At 36.9% G+C, this 23424-nt stretch overlaps 1 protein-coding gene across 1 annotated transcript in view; it reads left to right on the forward strand.

The window, feature by feature from the left end:
• Ddx10 (DEAD-box helicase 10) overlaps positions 1-23424 on the forward strand; it is a 143317-nt gene that overhangs the window by 107306 nt on the left and 12587 nt on the right. The window contains exon 17 of the mRNA XM_052188339.1: positions 18307-18443. Within this exon, the coding sequence (XP_052044299.1) occupies positions 18307-18443 (137 nt within the window). The remainder of the gene's footprint in view (positions 1-18306; positions 18444-23424) is intronic.

The raw sequence follows: 23424 nt of genomic DNA on the forward strand, positions 1-23424 counted from the left end.
ACTTGACACAGGCTGGAGTTATCACAGAGAAAGGAGTTTCAGTTGGGGAAGTGCCTCCATGAGATCCAACTGTGAGGCATTTTTTCAATTAGTGATCAGAGGGGAGGGCCCCTTGTGGGTGGTACAATCTCTGGGCTGTATTCTTGGGTTCTATAAGAGAGCAGGCTGAGCAAGTCAGTAAGAAACATCCCTCCATGGCCTCTGCATCAGTTCTTGCTTCCTGACCTGCTTGAATTCCAGTCCTGACTTCCTTTAGTGATGAACTGCAACATGGAAGTGTAAGCTCAATAAACCCTTTCCTTCCCTAACTTGCTTCTTTGTCATGATGTTTGTGCAGGAATAGAGACCCTGACTAAGACAGGTGGTATCCCGACTTTGCTGCTCAAGGACACTTATTCTAGTTTCCATTAACACTGGAGAGTTGTAGCTGAGGTTGCTAATTATGTTTGGTGGAATACCAAAGAAAAATAAAACATCTTTTTCCTCTTCGTGTTATGTATGTAAATAATAAGAGCAGTGGTCATATTTTTTGCGTGTTAGTAGTTGTTAATTAACAATAAAATAAGGTTTTCCCTCCCCAGAGTGTTCTATAATGAAATGAAATAACAGTATTGTTTGTACAGATTTCCTTGATTTATTTTGTTTTGTTTTTAACTTCAGAGAAGACACAGGTTTGGAGGAATACATTTGTAGTTTTTATCCCCAGTCATACCCTTTCAAGCTTACTTTACTATAAAATGCTGTCAAAAAAGCAAACATAGGGCATTGTTTTAATTCTGTTAGTAGACTGTGTGACTATGAATTTGGCAATGATGCAAACCACCCACACTTGAAACTGTTTTTTACCTATAAGGAGCTCATACTAAATTGTCTTGGGGAACAATTTTAGTGTCACCATTTTTGAGCACTTATAGGTATGTGCACCCAAATAAAGCAGATTCTGCTGTTACTAAATTCCTCTTAAAGAGACAGAAGCTGAGGTCTGGTGATGAGTACATACAACATCTAGTAAGCCATGTCTTCCAACTTAAGCACACTGACGTTGGTTGTGCATTAACTTGAGAGTGAGTCAGCTAGCAGCATTCCTCTAGAGTTTCTGCTTTACAGTCCGGCTTTAGTTCTTGTTGTGACTCCCCCTGAGTCATGTACTCTAACCCATAAGCTGAAATAAACCTTTCCTGAAGATGCTTTTGGTTAAAATGTATTTTTTTGGTTGTTGTTGTTTTTTAATCACAGCAACAGAATTAAACCAGAACACTTCCTTAAAAAAACCACCAGTTAAGTTTTTTTCTAATTTGGATTAAATAATTCAGTGTTTGTTAAAAATGGAAGCTTTGCTGTAAGAAACAGACAGAATCACACACTGCTTAAGTTGGAAGGCAGTGTGCATTCAAATGTTCAGATCTTGAATTTTAGAGGCTGGTGTCTGGGTACTGGTTCAATACCAGCTCTGCCATTCATTTGAAAGCAAATTATGCACTCACTAGTGTGGTGTCAAGATTCTGCTCTGAGATTATAGCCCATCACTAGACTGTTAGTTCAGGAACTGTTCTGCCAATGACAGACTATAGCTGAGATGGATTCTTCTGCTGCTGCTAGTAACTTGTTTAAAAAACAAAAAAATACAAAAAGAAAAAAAAAGAAAAGAAAAGATAGGTACAGCTCATGTACCATTTATGTGTGACGTGTAAATTCCTTAGCTCCAAAGCTGCTCCCTTGCTTTTAGAGTCTCCTGAATGTATCCTCTTTACTGTAGTGCAATAATAGCACTACATATAATAGTCCCATTGCTTTAGCATAGTACTCACTGCCTGAATAGGGTACCATTTTATTTTATTTTCTAAGTTAAGTTTGTTCTTTGACATTCTCATTCATTCCCTCCCACTCCCTCTGTCCCTCTGTCCCTCCTTCCCTCCTTCCTTCCCTCCCTCTCTCTACCTCTCCCTCTCCCTCCTTCCCTCCTTCCCTCCTTCCCTCCTTCCCTCCTTCCCTCCTTCCCTCCCTCCCTCTCCCTCTGTCCCTCCTTCCCTCCCTCCCTCCCTCTCCCTCCCTCCTCATTCCTCTCCCTCTCTTTCTCTCTCTCCCTCTCCCTCTCTTTCTCTCTCCACCTCCCCTTCCTGCATTTCTTTTAGACAGGAAAAATTCTGGGTCAGAAAATTTGAAGGTAGTTTGTTGACCCCATTCCTCCATTGGGAGCCCTCTATCTACTGGAGGTGATCCTTTCAGGTTCCTTCTCCACATTTTGGCTAAGGTCATCTCCATTGTGTCCTGGGAGCCTCTCACATCCCAGGTCTATGGGACTTTCTAGAGGTTCACTTCAACCCCACCCCCCCACAGCTACATATTTCCATTCATTCTCTGGTCTTCTTTCTTCTCCATTACCTGATCCTGTCCCCCTTTTCCTTTCCCTCTTCCCTGTCCCAACCAACTCCCTCCCTCCCTTTGCCTCTTATGATTATTTTCTTCCATCTTCTAAGTGGGATTCAAGCATCTTCACTTGGGCCTTCCTTCATGTTAAACTTCTTATGGTCTATGGGTTGTATCATGGGTATTATTTACTTTTTGGTTAATGTTAGTTTATCAGTGAGTACATACCATGCATGTCTTTTTGGGTCTGGGTTACCTCACTTAGGATGACATTTCTAGTTCCATTTGTCTGCAAAATTCATGATATACTTATTTTTAGTAGCCAAATAGTATTCCGTTGTGTAAATAAACCACACTTTCCAGATACATTTTTCTGTTGAGGAACAGGGTTGTTTCCATCTTCTAGCTATTATAAATAAGACTGCTATGAAACAGCAGAGCATGTGTCCATGTGATATAGTGGAACATATTTTAGGTGTATGTCCAGGAGTGATAGCTGGGTCTTCAGGTAGAACTATTTCTCATTTTCTGAAGAACTGCCAGTTTGAGTTCCAGAGGGGTTGTACCTGCTTGCACTCCCACCAGCAATGGAGGAGTGTTCCCCTTACTTCATATCATTGCCAGCATGTGCTGTTACTCGAGTTTTTGGTCTCAGCCACCCTGATTGTTGTTGTCTCATGAGATCCCATTTTTGATTTTTGGCTTTACCTTTTCACTTCCATATTCCTATTTAGAGTCTACCTGAGGCTGTGTGTTGAAACAACCCTTTTCTCTTGTGCTTTCAGAGTATTTGGTCTCACATTGTGATCATTTCCATTTAGAGACTTTTGTGAGGTAAAAGAGGTAAAGATCTAATTTCATTATTCTGCATGTTGATATCCAGGTATCTAAACACCATTTATTGAATAAGCTGTCATTTCTCCAAAGTATATTATTTACCTCTTTTCAGAAATTAGGTAGTTGAAGTTATGTGGACTTATATAGGGGTCCTGTATTCTATTATAATAATCTATCTGTATTTATGCTTTTATGCCAGTTATGCTGTCTTTATTACTACGGTGTAGTAATATATCTTGGAATTGAGTATATTTCGCTTGTGATATTCTTTTTTGCTTTAAAAAAAAAAACACAACCCCACAAAACAACTGGAATACCCAAAACATAATCCACACATCAAATGAGGTACAAGAAGAAAGGAGGAGTGGCCCCTTGTTCTGGAAAGACTCAGTGAAGCAGTATTCGGCAAAACCAGAACGGGGAAGTGGGAAGGGATGGGTGGGAGGACAGGGGAAGAGAAGGGGGCTTACGGGACTTTCGGGAGTGGGGGGCTAGAAAAGGGGAAATCATTTGAAATGTAAATAAAAAATTATATCGAATAAAAAAATAAAAATGTACGCATACTTCCTCATTGATTCGGATTCAGTAAACTTTTATATAACTTGACCTCGCCTGACAATCCAAATATAAATGTGTTTTTTTTTAATACTAAGTTATAATCTGTAGAGGACTCAAGAAACCCACGAGTAAATTAATATATTTACAAATGGTATAACATGAGGATACTGAGTGAATTAAAGAGTAAAAAAAACCAAGAAAGAAAAGTGAGATATACAGGCTGTGTCTTGTGGGGGACATGTTAAAAAGTCTAGTTCTGACCTGGTAGATATGACAGTCTACTTATTCCTTCAGACATAACTTCTGCTTAGTCAGGTTTCTTCCTGACTGTCTTTATGGTTGGGGACATTTCTACATGCGGTTTTCTTTCCATGTTTCTGTCTACTACTCAGTATTCAAAGGTCATATGACTCATGCCCTGCCTTTCATGAAGACACTCCACATGCACCATCCTCCCAGGATCAATGCCTCCTGGACTTTTGATTCATAGTAGTTATCCCGATTGCAGGACATTGTTGTTCTTCATTACCTATCTCTTGTGGTGGCAGGAATTGTATTTTAGGCCAGCACTGCTCTGAAATCAACTCTATGTGCTTAGAGAAATGTTTTAATCTTAAAATCTGGTAAGATGGTATATTCCTTCATTCTCAATCCCAGCGGCTCTCCTGCAGGCCTTCAAGGATGTTTCACTTCCCTGAACTCCTCACAGGAACTTACATAATTGAGATTAGACTATAGTCAGTGAGATCAGAATGGCCTGACAGATTGAAGTCTCTATGTGAAAAGAATCATGAAGGAATAACCTTTCTTAATACCCAGAATCTTCCAGTATAGACTTCCTCAAGTTACATATGGTTCAGTAGATAGATTAACCACTTTATCAAGAAAATGTAGACTTCCAAAAAATGTTCCAATTTTGTACTTTTGACTATATAATCATGCAATGTTATAATAATTTATGCTTAGGATTATAGTGCTAGTCACTTGAATTTGGCAAATAGCATGGAATCAGAAATCTCCCCAATACTTGGTGATAGGTCTCTAGTCAGAAAGAACAGTGACCAGGACAATTTAAAAACAAAACCAACCAACCAGCCAATCTACCCAAAACCTTGTAAAATGAGCAAACATGAGTTTCTCAAATACCTAGAAGCAGTCATATATGTATTACAAATTTAAATATATATGTAAGTGCTTTAGAACTAGAAAATTCGTGCATTTTAATTAAATTAAAAATGTTTTTCAGACAATATATTTTGATCATATTCTTCTTCTTCCCATAACTCTTCCAAAATTCTCCCTACCTCCTTACCTACCCAACTTCAACCCCCCCCTCCGAAAAACCCCTGAATAATGAAAATCAAACCAACCAACCAATGAATAACAATAACTACAAATCTACTAAGACCAAAACCCAACCAACCAACCCATCTAAACACCAACCAAACATTGGTGTGACAACATTCTGTGTTGTCAGCTGCTGCTAGGCATGGGGCTTGCCTGGAGTGTGCTTCATATACCCAGTGACACTCCATCGGAGGTAAGGGAATCCCTTTCCCGCAGTATCAATTACAAATAGCTTCTTAAATTAGGGGTGAGCCTTCTCATTCTCTATGCTGATATTTTCCAGTTTGAACTTGTGCAGGTTTTGTGTGTTCTGCCAGTGTCTGTGAGTTCATATGTGTATCAACCCTATTATATCTGGAAGATAGAAGATATTTTTCCTTAGAGTCATCTACCATCTTTGACCCTTACAATTTTCCTGCTTTCTTTCTTCAAATAAATCCCTGAGCCTTGAGAGGAGGGTTTTGATAGAGACATTCCATTTAGGACTTGGTACTCCAAAGTCTCTCAGTCTGCACTCCCTGAAACACGGTTTAGTTAACTCTATGTTAATTACTATCTACCACAAGAAACTTCTCTGATAAGAGTTGAGTATTGATATAACAATATATCACTAGAAGTCATTTTGTTGCTATGTTCTTTTAGCAAAGTAATAGTAGTAGGTTTTTTGTTTTTTGCTAGGACCTGTCTAGTCTTCTTGACTACTTTAGTAGTGTCAGATATGGGATCCATTTCATACCCAGTGTGGGCCTTAAATCCAATTATAAAGTTGCTGGTTACCCCTATAACCTTTGTAGCACTGTTGCATTAGTATATTTTCAGGCAGGTCACTGTTGTAGGGCAAAAGGCTTTTAACTGGGTGATAATGATGACTTTCCTCTTCTGGTAGTATACAAAGTACCTTTCAGTGCCATGAATATTAGTCAGTGGGGTGAAGCTTCTACTTGGGCATCAGCTTAATTTCTTCATGTCTGATAGCATATGTAAGTGGTGTCTTCAGCTTACCATCAAGTTGTGGAGAATGACCAGAATAAGATGTCAAGTTGGGGCATGCTCTCCTCCACTGTGGTGACTCCATTTCAATTTCTTTATATATATATATATATATGGATATGCTTTACAGTAGTAGGTTTCCCTTAGGTTTTCAAACTGTCCTTAGAATTAGTTGTCCCACCCCATATTCTGTCCTTTTTTTAGCCCTCCTATCACCTTCCCTGTTTCATCTTCTTAGTTTTTCCTTTATCACTTTTAAGGCTATATTACATTTTCTCTTTCTTGGAAGATTTCTTCCTTTCCTATGGCCTCCACCTAACCTCTGTGGTTATTCTGATTGAAAACACATATTGTAGTAGTTCTTGTTATTATATATATTATAATATTATAATATATAATATATTTATTATATAATATATATTATTTCTGGTTTGCTTTCTGTGGTTGTGATAAAATACAGATCAAAAACAACTTGGGGAGGAAGTAGTTATTTGGCTCAAGCCTATCATCAAGTGCAGCCAAGGCAGGAAACTCAAAGCCATAACCTGGAAAAAATTAATGAAAGGTAAAAGATTTCATGTGCCAGGTATGGTGGCTCATGCTTTTAGTCCCAGCTCTGGGAAGGCAGAGGCGGGAAGATTTCTGTGAGTTTAAGGCCAGTCTGGTTTACAAAACAGGTTCCAGGACAGCTAGGACTATAATGTAGAAAAACCCTGTCTCGTAAAACCAAACCAAACCACACCAAACCAAACCAACAGACAGACAGATGGACGGATGGATGGGTGGGTGGATAGACAGACAGACAGGCAGACAGGGAAAAAATTGATACAAATATATACAGTGGGTTAGTTATAATTTCCAGATATGTACTTTAGAATGTGTTTCTCCTGTGTGAGCAGAACACATTTATTTGTTGTTGTTACTTTATTTTGTTTTCGTTTTGTTCAGTGGAAAATTATCTTTACTGTACCCCTATTATACCTGTTCCTAAAAGATTTGTAGTAAAATATAAAAGGAAGGATAAAAAAACCTAGCACTTAGTCATCATTGTACAATTGTACATTAAATCCTAATTACCTGGTATTAAAATTATAAGCTGGGTTGATTTTTTGGTTAAAAAAGATATTTAAGTGCAAACATGTTTTAATGATGGTTGTAATGAGCAGTTTTATAATGAACAAGACTGAAAGTTAGAAAATAACACAACTGCTGTGTTTTAAAGTATTTGTGTTGTATTTGTGTGTGCATATTCATGTGTGAGTGTACAGGTGTGCACAGTGTGCAGAACTTGAGGTTGACACTGGGTATCTTCCTGTATCACTCTCCATCTTAGTTTTTGAGTTATAACCTTAGAGTTTGGTTGCTAGTAAGTTTTCAACTTGCTGATTGGCTAGTGTGACATAGCCTGTGTAATTGCGGGTGAACTGTCATGGCTGGCTTTTATGAGTACTAGAGATCTAACGTAGGTCCTCACTTTACCAACTGAGTCCCCTATTTTTGTCTTTAGGGTAAAGATAGGAGTTTGGTACTAATCGAAAATCACATTTGTTCTGGGTATGCAGCACTTAAGGTGAAGGCTCTAGTAAAATTTTAAATGTCTATTTATTACATCCTTAAATGAGACTTATCAGTCTTTTTTCCAATTAAAAGTCATTGTTTATCAGGCTAAAGATCATGTAATTTTCTGATTTTAATGTTATTCAGATCAATTAAATTTGAAAAATTCAGCTTAAAATGAATAGGGAACAGATTTAATAAAACATTATAACTGAATAGCAAAGTTAATAGGATTCAAAATGCAAAATATCTTAGAAAATGTTGTTTTGTTCTCATAAGCATATTGTTTTATAAAATATTTTTCTAGTAAAGGCAACTGTGATATTTTAGTAAAATAATTGTGAAATTTGAAAGGAAGTTTAGTTTTCCTAAAAAATCCTTATTTTGAGCAAGAACAGTTCTTTTATTGCTATAAAAATGTGGAATGATTTGCCTCTTTGGTTTTTAGGATTTACTTATTTTTATTTTATAAGTATATGGATGTATCTGTGCATGTGTGATACCTGTAGAGGCCAGAAGAGGGCATCCAGTCCCCTGATATTGCAGTTACATACAATTGTGAGTCACTATGCTGGTGCTGGGAACTGAATATGGGTTCTCTCCCAGTTCCTAACCAGTGAACCATGTCTCTAGTGCACCCTCCCCACGTACTTTTTATTAGAAACTTCTTACTTACCCTAGATAGAAATCTTGTAGAGAAATTTGATTTATAGTTGTAATTTATATTCTTTTTTTCAATTGTTATTTTTTCTTTTATTGGATATTTTTTGTTCATTCCTATTTTCATTTTTTTATCAGATATTTTATTTATTTATATTTCAAATGCTATCCCCTTTGCCGGAATCCCCTCTAGAAAGCCCCTATCCCATCCCCATGTCCCCTGCTTTTATGAGGGTGCTCCCCTACCCTCCCACTCCCACCTCTCCTACCTTGTATTCACCTACACTGGGGCATTGAGCCTTCCCAGGACCAAGGGCTTTTTCTCCCATTGATGCCAACAAGACCATCCTCTGCCACATATGTGGCTGAAACCATGGGAACTTTTTGATGGTCGTTTATTTCCGGTGAGCTCTTGGGGAGGGGGATCTGGTTGGTTGATATTGTTGTTCCTCCTGTGAGACTGCAAACCCCTTCAGCTCCTTGGGTCCTTTCTCTGGCTCCTCCATTGGGGACCCCATGCTCAGTCCACCTTCTTTAAAAATGGGGTACAGAGCAAAACAAAGAATTTTCAACTAAGAAATCTCGAATGACTGGCTGGGAAGCACCTAAAGAAATGATCAACATCCTTAGTCATTGGGGAAATACAAATCAAAGCAACCCTGAGATTCTATCTCACACCAATCAGAATGGCTGAAGTCAAAAACTCAGGTGATAGCAAATGCTGGAAAGGATGTGGAAAAAGAGAACCTCTCCTCCACTGTTGGGAATGCAAGCAGGTACAACCACTCTGGAAATCAGTCTGGTGGTTCTTCAGAACCCAGTTAAACCACTTCTGAGCATATACACAAAAGATGCTCCAAAATGTAATAAGGACACATGCTCCACTATGCCTTATTTATAATAGCCAGAAGGTGGAAAGAACCCAGATGTCCTTCAACAGACGAATGGTTACAGAAAATGTCATATATATATACACAATGAAATACTACTACTCAGCTATTAAAAACAATAATTTCATGAAATTCTTAGGGAAATAGAAGGAACTAAAGAATATCATCCTGGGTGAGGTAACAATCACAAAAGAACACACATGGTATATACTCACCAGTTTCCCTTTGAATATTGATGTAAAAATACTCAATAAAATTCTTGTAAACATGAATTCATGAGCACATCAAAACAAACACCCATCATGATCAAGTAGACTTCATCCCAGGGATGCAGGGAAAGTTCAATATATGGAAGTCCATCAATGTAATCTACTATATAGACAAACTCAAAGAAAAAAGCCACATGATCATTTCATTAGATGCTGAGAAACAGTTGACAAAAGTCAACACCCTTTCATGGTAAAAGTCTTGGAAATATCAGGAATTCAAGGCCCATACCTCAACATAGTAAAAGAAATACAGAGCAAGCCTGTCATTTATATTATAGAGTTTATTTTACTTTTTTTTTGACATTTTAAAAATTAGGTGACAAGTGAAATTTTAGACAATTTGTAATTCATATTTAGCCAGACCTGAAATAGGTACTTTAATTAACAGAAATTATCAATGTTCTAATTAATTGAAGTTTGTATGCTGGGGTTAGTTTTACAAAGCACCAGATATTAACTCTTGTTTTGAAATGTATACAAGCACTCTTAGCCACTGCACTGTACTCTTTTGGAAACTTTTCCATTATACAAAACCAAATCTTTAAGTGGGTAAGTTCTATTTTATGTATGCACACGACAAATTTTTCTTTTCTATTTAGTTATATTCAGATCTCCTTGGAATATAAACATGGTGAAAGCTTACTAGTTTTATTATACAAAATTATTTCTTTGCAATAGATAGTAAAAATTCACTATTTTTGTTAAGTGTTATAAGGAAGTTGAAACCAAATTTAGCTTCAGACCCAAAAAATCACGTATTTTTGATGTGATTTCTTTTGATCAGATCCAAATAATAAGGCATGCTGACTCATTATTACAATTTTCACTCCCAGTCCATTAGTTCTGGTTAACAACAAAAAGAAGATCAAAGTCTTTTTCTAATAGAGCAGACCCTCACGTGAACTATGTGCAGTGCTTCTGTTCTACCTTTTCTGCTTTCAGCCTTATAAAACTCTAAGCCAAATGGTAGCCTGATGTCCAAACTACCATCTCCTTTCCTTCCTGGTTGGTGTAATACCTTTGTGGCCTGAAATAAACCTTTCTTACACAAAAGACAGTTTCCTCAATTTTCATTTAGCTGTAGTTCACCATTTACTGAGCATGACTAGAATGTTTTTAAATATCATATCACCCAAATGTAATGATCCAGAGAAGTGATTCGGAGCACTAATGTACACATTATTGAAAACTTGAGGTAGGTCTGGAGAGAAAATAAGCAGCTTCCAGCTCTTTCAGAGAATTTGTTCATAATCACTTATAATTGCAGCTCCAGGGGACTTACCATAGGTGCCCCTCACTCCTTAGGCATAAACATATACATGTAAACACATAGGCACCCTCGCTTCTCAGGCATAAACACATACATGTAAACACATAGGCACCCTCACTCCTCAGGCAGAAGCACATACATGTAAACACATAGGCACCCTCACTCCTCAGGCAGAAGCACATACATGTAAACACGTAGGTGCCCCTCACTCAGGCATAAGCACATACATGTAAACACGTAGGCACCCTCACTCAGGCATAAGCACATACATGTAAACACGTAGGTGCCCCTCACTTAGGCATAAGCACATACATGTAAACATGTAGGTGCCCCTCACTGAGGCATAAGCACATACATGTAAGCATGTAGGCACCCTCACTGAGGCATAAGCACATACATGTAAACACGTAGGCACCCTCACTCCTCAGGCATAAGCGCATACATGTAAACACGAAGGTGCCCCTCACTCCTCAGGCATAATCACATACATGTAAACATGTAGGCACCCTCACTCCTCAGACATAAGCACATACATGTAAACATGTAGGTGCCCCTCACTCCTCAGGCATAAGCACATACATGTAAACATGTAGGTGCTCCTCATTCAGGCAGAAGCACATACATGTAAACACATAGGCACCCTCACTCCTCAGGTATAAGCACATACATATAACATATAAACACGTAGGTGCCCCTCACTCAGGCATAAGCACATACATGTAAACACGTAGGCACCCTCACTCCTCAAGCAGAAGCACATACATGTAAACACGTAGGTGCCCCTCACTCAGGCATAAGCACATACATGTAAATACAAATTCTAAAAACAAAAAAAACACATTGAATGAAAGTGGCTTATATCAATCTATTTGGCTGTGACTTTTTTTAAATTATAAAGCTATATGCATAAAAAATAGCTACCAGAGTAATGGCTATAGAACTGTTCTTGTTAGCTATTTATTTTTAAATGTATAGATGTTGGCCACACTTAAATTTATTTAAAAGGTAAGCCATATTAACAGATGTATGGTGAATCCAATCTCAAAAATTAGTGTAGTCCCTTGATGTATTTAAAACTTAAGTTTTTCTTTACTTTTCCTGTGTGTTTCAGCTTTTGTATGTCTCTAGGGAGAATTTGGTTTAGGTGTATTTCTTGTGGTATGTTACATACCGTACACTTCACTGATTAAAGTGTAAGTTGGTTCTTATCTGTCTAGCCACCAGATTTCCTTATTTAAACTGTAAGATACATTGATTTTAAAGTTATCACCTCATAATAGAGGACAAAGTGGAGTTGGGTTTATTGTTGCAGCACCACTACAGTCTTGAACAGAATTACCACCAAGTTCTCTTTAAAAATTATATCAATGTTATAACTGATGTGTATGAAAAGATGTCCAGGCCAGTTAATGGTGTAATTTCTTCTTGTGGTTGCTTGTTTGAGTATAGATAATTTTTTAATCCCTATCCTTGCCAAAAATGCAGTAGTCATATAATCTTATGAGAATGGTATCATCTGACCTTGGTTGGAAGACTTATAAAGACTAAATATCTTAGTTTTAGTTTTCATATTAATTTGCTCTATAACCTATGGGAATGTTTTACCCTGCCTTCCCAAGACCTGCATGTATTATTTCCTTACGCGCGCGCGCGCGCGCGCGCGCGCGCGCGCGTGTGTGTGTGTGTGTGTGTGTGAAATCTGTAAAATAGGTGTTTTAGCTAGTTATTTTTGTGTGTATTTAGTAAAAGTACATAAAACTTAATCAGTATTTAACATACAGCATGGTAGTTTTAATTGTTGTTAGACAGCAGATCCTTTTCATCTTGCAAAATTGTACCCTAGACCCAATGACCATATCCTATACCCTCATATTCCAACCCTCTGGCTTGGAATTATGGTTTGGATATAATGTTCTCCAAATGCTCATGAGTTTTAACCTCCAGTGTTGCAGTATTCAGAAGTGACCTTTAGGGAAGTAATTGGACAGTGTTTTTAATCTCATGACTGGATTAATCCATGGAGTGCACAATTTGATGAACTACTGAGAGATGATAAAAACTTACAAACTTGGATAACAAAAATTTGGAGAAGTTCAAAATAATGCAAACTGCAACAGAATAATCAGCTTCTTTATAGGATGTCCTTTAATAATCTATATAACAGCACTATACATTAACATGCACAGATAATGATCAGTACTGAAGAACAACATTGTCCAAGTAAATGCTTCATAGCTTTTGAAATACACTAGTGAAAGATTTAAGAATATACATGATTTATATGCAATATAATATCAGCAAGCTTATTATACCTTGAGTATGGCTAAATAATACAATTTTGTAGATGAAACATGACCATGAAAATACAAGTATAATTACTTAGAAGATGTGCTCAGAATATGCAAAATATATACTTTACTGTTACTTATGAATTCAGTTGGAAATGATACAATTACAATAACATTTTTTCATTTCTAAAAAATAAAGGGAAATTATAACCAATCTAAGACTACTTTAATTACCAAGGTAAAAACCAAAACCTTTTTATATTTAGTACATTTTGAGTAATAAAATGGAGGTAGAGGATCTGTTTGTTATTTTCTCCAAAAAAAAAAGCAAAAGGACTGGTGTTTGATGAATTTGTCATGTCTTGATTCACTTGAATACTTGAAGCATTCGTATTTGAGACTCATGCTTCCAGGATTGATTCTCCAAATGCCTTATCCTTTATTCTGCAGATGCTTTACTTGCTAAAGTATGTTGTGCTCATTTATGACACTTAGAAAATTTGTATTCTCTTACAACTGATGTCATTTCATCAGTGACTGCCACAAAGTTGAACAGAGTTAGTCCATATGAAGTAGGTGAAATGCCTCATTTCCTGCAGGTACAAGTTAAAGTTAGTCAGAAGGTAACTAGTACTTCAGGAAATAACCTTTGTTGGAACAGTTAGAGCACCACATGCTGGTGATTTTCATTCAAACCTGGTATGTCCAATGAAGTAAGGTTGCATATTTCGCAGATGAATGTAATGCCTGATATTGTGAGTTTGGTTCTACAGAAGTAATTCTGTAATTGTTGACATTGTATATGTGTTTTAATCCTAATTGTTTTTGAAGGAAGAGACCAAAATAATGCTGAATATGTTTCAGACACAAAAGGTTCAGATTTTCATTTTCCAGTTCTCATAGTAGCTTTCGTATTACTTTAATCTATGTTGGCATACCTCAAATTTCTAATCCTCAGAAATATGCTGGTCTTAAGTCAATCTTTTTTTCTCTGAATTATTATTCTGAAAGTATTTTTATTATGCTTTTTTAAAAACTATGTGAAATTTAAATTATTTTGACTTTTCTAATAGGCATTTCCTCCCAGTACTTGTAACTTTGGAATAAGGTTGATGACAACTTCTGTTAGATTTTAAAACCATTTACAGAAATCTCAAGAGTATATTGCATATGAGAATTCACATATTTCTACCTTTCATAATAAATAGAAAAAAGAGGATATGTGCATAGTTGAGCACTCTATAATTTCTGTTAGGAATGAAAAGAACATGTGCACCTCCATCATTATGCATTTAAAGCAATAATAAGAGAAAAGGGTTTACCCGAACCACTGTGTTGGAATTTCGTAGTGATATTGATAAGCTTTACCTATGAATGCTAAATGTGACTAATATAGGTGTTATGTAGTGGTTCCTCCCAATTGAAACAGTCATTCGTGGAGGATAAGAGAGAAGCTCCTAGGATGCAAACAGTAACAAAATTCACCAGATTCAAAGTGGCTCCTTCCCACTTCCTAGTGCATACAGTAAGCAATTAGTAGAGAGAGAAGATAGTCCGCCTTAGCAAGGAGCTCCAGGGATGCAAATACCTGAGTCTTTATCTGTGTTAGAATGAACTTTTTAGTGAAGCAGCTGCCTTTCAATCATCTACCCTCCTGCAATAATCCCTCAGTTGTGCTGTTGTATGTAATTCCATTAAAGTTACTGGTGTACTAACTGGACTTGGATGGAATAGCTGTTTTGGTCTATCACCAGTGCCCTATTGGGGTGAATAGACAGCTATTCTATTCTCCCTAGAAGTCACACAGCAATAGATATGTTGGTTCCTCAGACATTTGAATATATGTCAGTTTAGGATTTCAAGTTTAGCCTGCCTATCTAGAATTTTTAATAGTTCTGTTATTTCTGTTACACAAAAGCATTACTACTTCCATTAGTTAAGACTCTTCATGACTACCAGGCTTTGTACAGAGCACTCTGTATTGTTTTTTCATTAGTCTATAGACGCCCTAATTAGACGTTACTACTGTTTAAATTCCCAGAAAATAAAATTGTATATTAAGGTTGCAGTTTACCTGAAGTAAAGCTCCCCAGCTGCAAGGGCAGAGTCTGTGCTCCCTAAGACTCTTAGTGACTACTACTGATCCACTGTGTTCTCCATACGTGTCCGATTTGTGCCACATGTATGTTAGGTTGTTAATGAAAAGGGAACCAGTGACAGTACACATTCAGTTGGCCTTCTGCTTCTAAGGCTGTGAACTGAGGGACTCTACCTGCTTAGGGAAGGGATAGGCAATGCCTTTTCTAATAATGTGTCTAGAGCCAACCATGCACTCTATTGTTTGTATCCTTGTCTTTACCTGTGCTATGCTATTTTTCATAACACCCTTTTAGGGCCTTCTCTGGGTGCCCCAATCCCTGTTTTGTTGTTTTATTAACCATAATTTAAATGATATTTCTCACATGAAGCTTGCTTTATTGTCTGTCACCACTACAGTTCCAGTGCTAGATCTCGCTCGCTCTCCACTGGCTAAACTTCCATAGAACTTCACTTAGAAGTAACCTGTAGAACATGTGTTACTCTTTTCTTTACTTTAGAACTATGTATGCATATTACAGACTCTATTAATGGAGAAATAGGACTTAGAACATAGGCCAGACTTTTACCAGAGTCAGTTACTATGTCATCATATGTGTTTATAATGCATAAAAAGTACTAAATAGTTACTGCATTACTATAATCCAGAATCTTGCTGAGGTACTTACTATTTTTTCATACCAAGTAAGATTTGAGCATGTGTCCCTTTCTAAGCTAGTATTTATGTCAGAAGACATTCATATGCTTCAAAGTTTATCTTTCATATGTAAAACTAGCTTTTCATTATAGGGTTTATTTTCCATCCTGAAACCATAAGCAGTATACAAGAGTCTATATTCATCTTCAAGATACTAAAGCTATGTACTAGAGTTCAGGCTTTTCAGTTTGCAACTGTTTTGGAGATGATGGAATTTTTCCACAAATAAAAGCTTCAGGAATCTAAATAAGCTAGAAACTCAAACATATTGTAGCAATCTTAAATGTCCTTTCTTGTTAATAAGCAGGTACTGTGTATAAACTTTTTCCGCTGGTTCTATCTATATTATAAACAAAAGGGAAAATAAATTTACCAGTCAGCAAAATATCTGAAAGAAACAAGGGTCTCATTAGGGATAATCAAACTATTTGGAATTTTAACATCTAAGGCAATATGGAGTTGTATTGTGACTTAGATAATCAAACTATTTGGAATTTTAACATCTAAGGCAATATGGAGTTGTATTGTGACTTATAATGTGTCAGGGAATATTGTTGGGGTCTAAAAAAGCGTAGACAAAACTGTGGGTGTTTTTAAAGAAGGTTTAAGCTTGAATAGCCAATAGGTCTGATTTGTGCTTTGGGAGGCGGAGGTGAGGAAATAGAGAGGGGAAGGTGGAGAAAACGAACACAGAGAGCTATGTTGCTCTTAATATAGACAGACACTGTTCATAGTTCATTGATGGGCCTGGAGCTGTCTTCCATTTGTGCTCTGTGACAGGACCAGTTGTCTAGAGTCAAGAGTAACAGTCTCTACTCAAGAATATATTGAAGATTTTTGGGGCATACAAGGATATGATTCACAAGAGTTTTTCTTTTAACACTGCTGACAATAACAGATTTTATAAAATAAAATAAAAACCCAGATTTTTCACTATAAAAAGAGATGGGTGTTAGAGACAAGTATTCAAACTGTGGCATGCATGTTTGTAAGATTTATTCACAATATTTTCCAAACTACTTCCATAGACTGTATTTAAGGATTCATATTTATTTTGGGTCTGATATGTACAAATAGCTTTAGGTTTATTAATTCTCTTAAAATGATTTTGTATGTCTTTAGTCACTTTGGGATGGTAAATTAAAACTATATATTGCTATTTCAAAACCAAACAAATTTTTTAACAGCTGTTGAGACTGGAAGTCCAATATTAAGGTGCTAGAACATTGAGTGTCTATTGATCTAGTTACTGGTCTGAAGATAGTTGATCTTTTGCTATAATTGTACATGGGAGTGAGGGAGTAGGAGTGATATTAAATAGGCAATCGGAGAGGGAGAAAGGTCATAATATAGTAAGGTAATAAAGATACTGAATTCTAAGATGGAATTCCTTGAATTCCAAGGACTGACTTTTTCATCATTCTTCCAACCTGAGACAAAGATTTATAAAGATGTTAAGTGAAGGAAGCTTATTTAGACTTTCAAATTTGAATTCTATTTATATATATATTTTTTTTCAATTCATGTAGCAGCATTTGCGTCTAAATGCCAGGTGTCCAAACTGCTGTTCCAGAGACCAACTTGATACAAGTGATGCCCAACCCTCGACTGTAGCTGCTCACTCTTTACTACTCAGTCCTCACCCACTCTGCTCACAGGAGACTTAGAGAGCTGCTTTTCCTTTCCTTTATCCTGTGCTTCCCCAAGGTTCCTAGTCGCATTATTTCTACACTTACATTCCAGTGATATACACTTCTTACAGATCTGATTGTATTTTTACATTTAGACATTTTGTCATAAAAATCAGACAAATATGTTCTCATTTCTAGTCTTTGATATTTTCAACTAATACTTTTAGTAGTTTTGATATCTCTCACTCCCTCCCTCCCTCCCTCCCTCCCTCCCTCCCCCCCCTCTCTCTCTCTCTGTGTGTGTGTGTGTGTGTGTGAGTGTGTGAGAGAGAGAGAGAGAGAATTAGACATCATGCTTTTTTTTTGGTAAGTAAGTTATATAGGCCAGGCAGCGGTGTCACAAGCCTTTAATCCCAGCACTTGGGAGGCAGAGGCAGGTGGATTTCTGAGTTTGAGGCCAGCCTAGTCTACAGAGTGAATTCTAGGACAGCCAGGGCTATAAGGAAAAACCCTGTCTCAAAAATCCAAAAAAAAAAAAAAAAAAAAAAAAAGTTACATGGAAAAAGTAAAACTGATAACTTCTTGTAAGTTAAAGGAACTCAGTAGAGTTATACTTTCTGGATTATGTTTTATTTTAATTTTGAAATAATACAGATTTTCTTTGTCTTTAGAAATGCTGAAATTCTAAGTCTTGTTTCGAGGCCTTAATGAATTCTTCTAATTTGGGAATATCAGAGGAATATTTGAATGTGTACTGAAACTTGACTCTTGTCAGCTAACCTTTTATGTCATGATCCTCCCATTATCAGCTGACTTCTCACATCATGATTCTCCTTGTGTTTTCTTAGGCCAAAGAGGAAGAGGAAGCCTTTCTGGACTGGAGTGATGAAGATGATGGTGGGTTTGATCCAAGCACACTTCCAGATCCAGATAAGCACAGAAGTTCTGACGAATCGGAGAGTGAAGATATACAACACAAGATGAGGTGTGTTCTTACCCTAGTCTCATTGAATGCAGATTTCATATGTAGACCCTTTCTGTTTCAATGAGTCCAGTGACTACTAAACTGTTACTCCAAGATAATTTTTTTTTATCTTTGATGTCCTATAAACTTCTACTTGTACTTGTTTTGCCTGCATCTCATATTCTTCTGATCATTTTAAGGATTATTGGTTAATTTTATTTTTATAATTACTGTTATCATAAATAACTATGATACGTGAGTTCTGTTTTTTCATTCTTTCCCCTTTTTTCTCCTCCCTCATTCTTAATCCTTTATACCTGAATAATTTATAAAGTACAGTAAGTACAAGCAGGCAAGGTTTCATTGATATCAACTATCAATGGATTTTGATGAAAATGCTTCTAAAAATTATCTCTGACAACCTGATTCAGGTGCTACATACCTGAAATTCCACCACTTAGGAGACTGAGAAAAGAGTCATCATAAGTTAAAGAACATCTAGGGCTATACAAGTGACTTATAGGACAACACATAAAGTGAGACCTTGTTTTAGAAAACAAAAAACTGGGCTGGTGAGGTGGGTCAGCAGATACAGGTACAGGCAGTCAAGTTCCATCTCAGAGAATGCCTGGGAGAAGGAGACAGTCGACTCCAGTAAGTTGTCCTCTGACCTTGACTACATAAATTCTTCTGACTCTTACTACACAGTTTGGAGAACAGTATACAATGTTATTTCTGACACTCTTCTTTAAGGCAGCCAGATGAAATTCCCAATAGGGGGAGTCAAAAGCAGAGCAAAGCACCCCTTGGGCAGAACTTCCAAGTAAAAGAACAAATAATGACAGATAGTAATAGTATCATCAAATCTGAGACTGGAGAAGTTTAAGCAGGCAGCTGGAGTCCCCAATTGCCCTTTCTCTCTGTGAATGAACTTCTTTTTCTACTGCAGGAATTTTTATATCATATTTATAAACACTACTAGCCTCTGTTGGAAATTGTTTATCTTCTACCTGTTCACAAGGGCACAATGTTTTTCTTTTTCTCTTGGGTTTTTCTTGCCATCCTTTCCTGTCATGGAGTTCTGGTTTGGTATACCCACCATCAGATAAGGGGTGTTAGAGGACTCCTGACATAAACATGCTTGGGTCTGAAGTGAGGGGACCGGATTACTTCCAGCTTCTTAATAATCTCAGACAGTACCTGACAATTTTCCAGTATAATGTATATTACAGACCTCCACACGTGGACAAATTCTCTATAACCCCTGTACAAATATATGAATGAATAGATATGTAAATAAATGTAATTTTTTAAAAATCAAAAGTCCCTGAAGTTTCAAAGAGAAAGTTAATACATTTGTTGCGTGTAATCATTAAGAAAATTCAATCCACGCCATCGCCGGCTAATCTTTGGCTGCTGCGGTCTCCCTGCCACCATGGCTAGCCGCATGTGGCAGTCCACTGAACTTCCTGTGGTTCAGCTTGCTGCTGAACCACTGTACCCAGCCATCCAAACTGGCTAGCTGCTGCCAAACCAATCAGCAATCCCAAATTTCCGTGGCTAGCTGGGGGCGCACTCTTCACCAACCCATGCTCTACTGAGGATGTTACCTTTCCCCTGAAGCTCAGATGAGTTGGAGCGAAATGGAAAACACCAGACAATCTTAGTTTACGATCAACAGATAACACAATGTGGACACGGAGTCTGTCATCCTAAATTCACTAACTATTCTATGGATTCCTCCACCAGGTCTAACAGTCCCCAGTCTATATCCTGTCTGTTTTGCTCCCGCCTCTCCATCCCATTCTTTTTCCTGCATTCCCTCTTCCTCTCCTGGACCCAGAAGGCCTGCCTCGTCCTCACCCAGTGACTAGCTTATCATCTTTATTACCCAATCAATCAGTTGGGGTAAAATTCTGCTACATACTTTCATAATTTTTTTTCATATTACCAAATAAAATAATAGACATTTTCTGTGTAAGTAACCAAATTCTTTCCATTTAAAATCTGTTCATTTGTCTATTATCTATTTGCCTCTATGCCAAAATTAAATGAAATTCGGTGAATTGAATAATAGTATGAGTTAACTTAGTATTTTTTTCAGAGTACTGTGTATTGTAATAACCTTGTATTGAGAATTAAGCTTTATGGATTTTCTAAATCACTGAATAGAAGTTAGGTAGCAATGACAGTTAATATTTTTGATGTGAAGACAAAGGTTGATGGGACCCTTCACATAGCTCATGGAGTCTAGAGTTGAAGAATAGTCCACAGAAAATATTAAAGATATCAAACATATTATCTTCTTGGAAAACTATGCTGTAGATAGACACTGAATAAATAGTCTTTATTCAAACTGCTTATTGGTAAAAGGAAAATTTTACTTATCCAAAATGTAGTTATGTTAGGACCTTCAACAACTTCCTATTAGGTTTAGGCCATGTTTCTAATATTTAGAAGTGACTTATAAAAATTAATCAACACACACTGTTTTATAAAGTTCCTTGGTATTCATGTGTGACATCTGAATGGTCCACATGCTGCCTTAATGCTCATATTGAAGACTGCCCCCCAATCCCCATCCATTAAAGACTGGTGTATGGGATCTTCTCTTTTGATAACTTGGCTTGCAACATGAATTCAGATGTTTCTGTATAACTTAACTCTGTAGGAGAACATCATTGGTTTTTACAATTTGTTCTGTAGCCATATTTTGTATGTTTGTATGACACTGTTTTAAAAGGTAGAGCAAACCTTTAAAGTATCAGCAGTCCTTCAGTATCTGAGTCTAACCTTTTGTATCTAATTTTTTTCCTGATTTTTTAAAGATATTCTAAGGAATACCTTGGGTAGAAATAATTTATTAGGATTTTAAAAATTATATACATGTTTGTGCCACTGAAGTATGTGATCTAGGTTCAGTTTCTAAGTCATCATTCAAAAGACATTGTGCTCTACATTTCTGTAATTGTTACCACATAGTAGCATTTCCTACTACAGCTAATATGGTTTGTACTCTAATAGTTTCATATTAGTTTTTATAATAGTTTTATGCTCTTAATTATCTTTAAGAAAGCCTGACTTTACATGATTATCCTTTATAGTAATACTTGCAGCTCCAGTTTCTGTTCTCACTGTCAGTATTAATGACATGAATATTAAGGCCTTTAAAATTTTGATTGAAATATAAGTCTACATCAATAAAAGTATAAGGGTAAGATGTGCTACTCTTTACAAATACATCAATAAAAGTAAAAGCATGAGAGGTTATATATTTGGTCCTAAGAGTTTGAAAAATGTAAGATGGGGTTTCAGATGGAAGATAATAAGTATTACATGAAAATTAAGACAGTTTCATTTCAGGGGCAGCTAGTTAACTCTGGAAGAGTAAAATTACTCAGGTTGCTTGATAGTAGAGAAACTCTTTGTTGAGGAGAGTATGGGCAGGATTTTATTCCTTCAATATATTTAAGAGTTCTCTGTGTGTGTGTGTGTGTGGGGGGGGTGTGTGCACACATGGGTACACGTGCAGCCTTCTCTTAGATGAAGAAATAAAACTTTTAAATAATTTATGTCCGTGATCACAGCAAATATTAGTGTAAATGAAATTGATTCCCTAGTTCTAGTACTTCAGTTACATTACATGAAACTGCCGTGACTCTTAAGAGAAATTGGTCAGGAGAACTGAAGACACATTTGATGACACTTGACTGAAGATCTGGGTTCATAATATATTAATTTGTACAGCACAGACAGATTTTGCCTGCTGTGGTCCTAGTAACAATGAACATTGTGTGGCCTTGAGTTCTCTTTAAGGCTCCTCTGTAGGAGGAGAGGGGGAGGCGATAGAAATGATGAAAATTCAGTGTACCTATGTATGAACTTTAAACAAGAAAGAACCCTAGTTTATCCCCAGAAACAGCTGAAATGGGGGTAAGGAGCAGGAAACGTGCTCATAATGCAGGAGGGATGGTTCCAGGTGAGCCAAGCTCTGCCTCCAGCCCCAAGCTCAGTGTTGTCTTTGTTAAAGCAGATCCAGACAGAAAAGCGTGTTTGCTTAGCTGATTTTCATCTGTTTTGAAAAATCAGTCCAGTTTTCTCTGGCTTTTCCTTCTCTTTCCTTTTTGGACCTGTGGAATAGAATTCATAGATGTTAGGGTTTTTTGTCATTATTACTAAAATAGAGACAAACAAGTTGATAGGAAAAGTCGGGCTTTGGTTGTTTCTGTGACATCGTTCATTGGTCTGTTGAGCAGTGCACAGTCATTGTTCTTATCTAACAAATTCTGAAGCTTGTTTATCTTTAAGCAGGAAAAGATTGACTTATGCAATTGCCTTTGGGATCATACATGATGTAGTCACAGTGCTTGAATGATAAAAAGTATTTATCTCTCTGGTCTAAACAACTACAGTAGGAATGTCTTGCATTATTTAATGCACATTCTACTTAATTTATAATATCAAAGGTGCTTGAAACTCAAGTTCTAGGGTATCTGTTGTCTTCGTTTGGCCTCTGCCAGCACCTGAACTTAAGTGGTACACACACAAATAAACACACACACACACACACACACACACACACACAATATAAAATAAAATAAAGTAAAATAAAATAAAACAAAATGAAATGAAATACCAGATCTGCTTGTACCTTGAGTGGCCATAATTTCTCTCCATATATTCTTTCTGTAAAGAATAACTTAGTACCTATCATGTGCTGTCTATAATAAATGCAGGCACAGAGTACAAAAGATTAAACAGAACATACCATTCCTGGCTTCCACAGAGCTTTTAGTTCAGTTGTGATTCCAAAGACTTAAGTACATAGTGCTGAAACTTGCAGTGGAGAATGCTGTGATTTGTATGCCCAGAGATGTGGCAGGAAGGTCAGACATAGGAAATGATGGGTCTCACTTGAGCCTAGTAGGTCAGGAAGTTTCCTGAAGAGAATAACACCTAAGTAAGGTCCTGAAATCTGAACCAGACGGGAATAGGTGGCAAT

The sequence above is a fragment of the Apodemus sylvaticus genome, chromosome 7 (assembly GCF_947179515.1).
Source record: "Apodemus sylvaticus chromosome 7, mApoSyl1.1, whole genome shotgun sequence".
NCBI lineage: Eukaryota > Metazoa > Chordata > Mammalia > Rodentia > Muridae > Apodemus > Apodemus sylvaticus.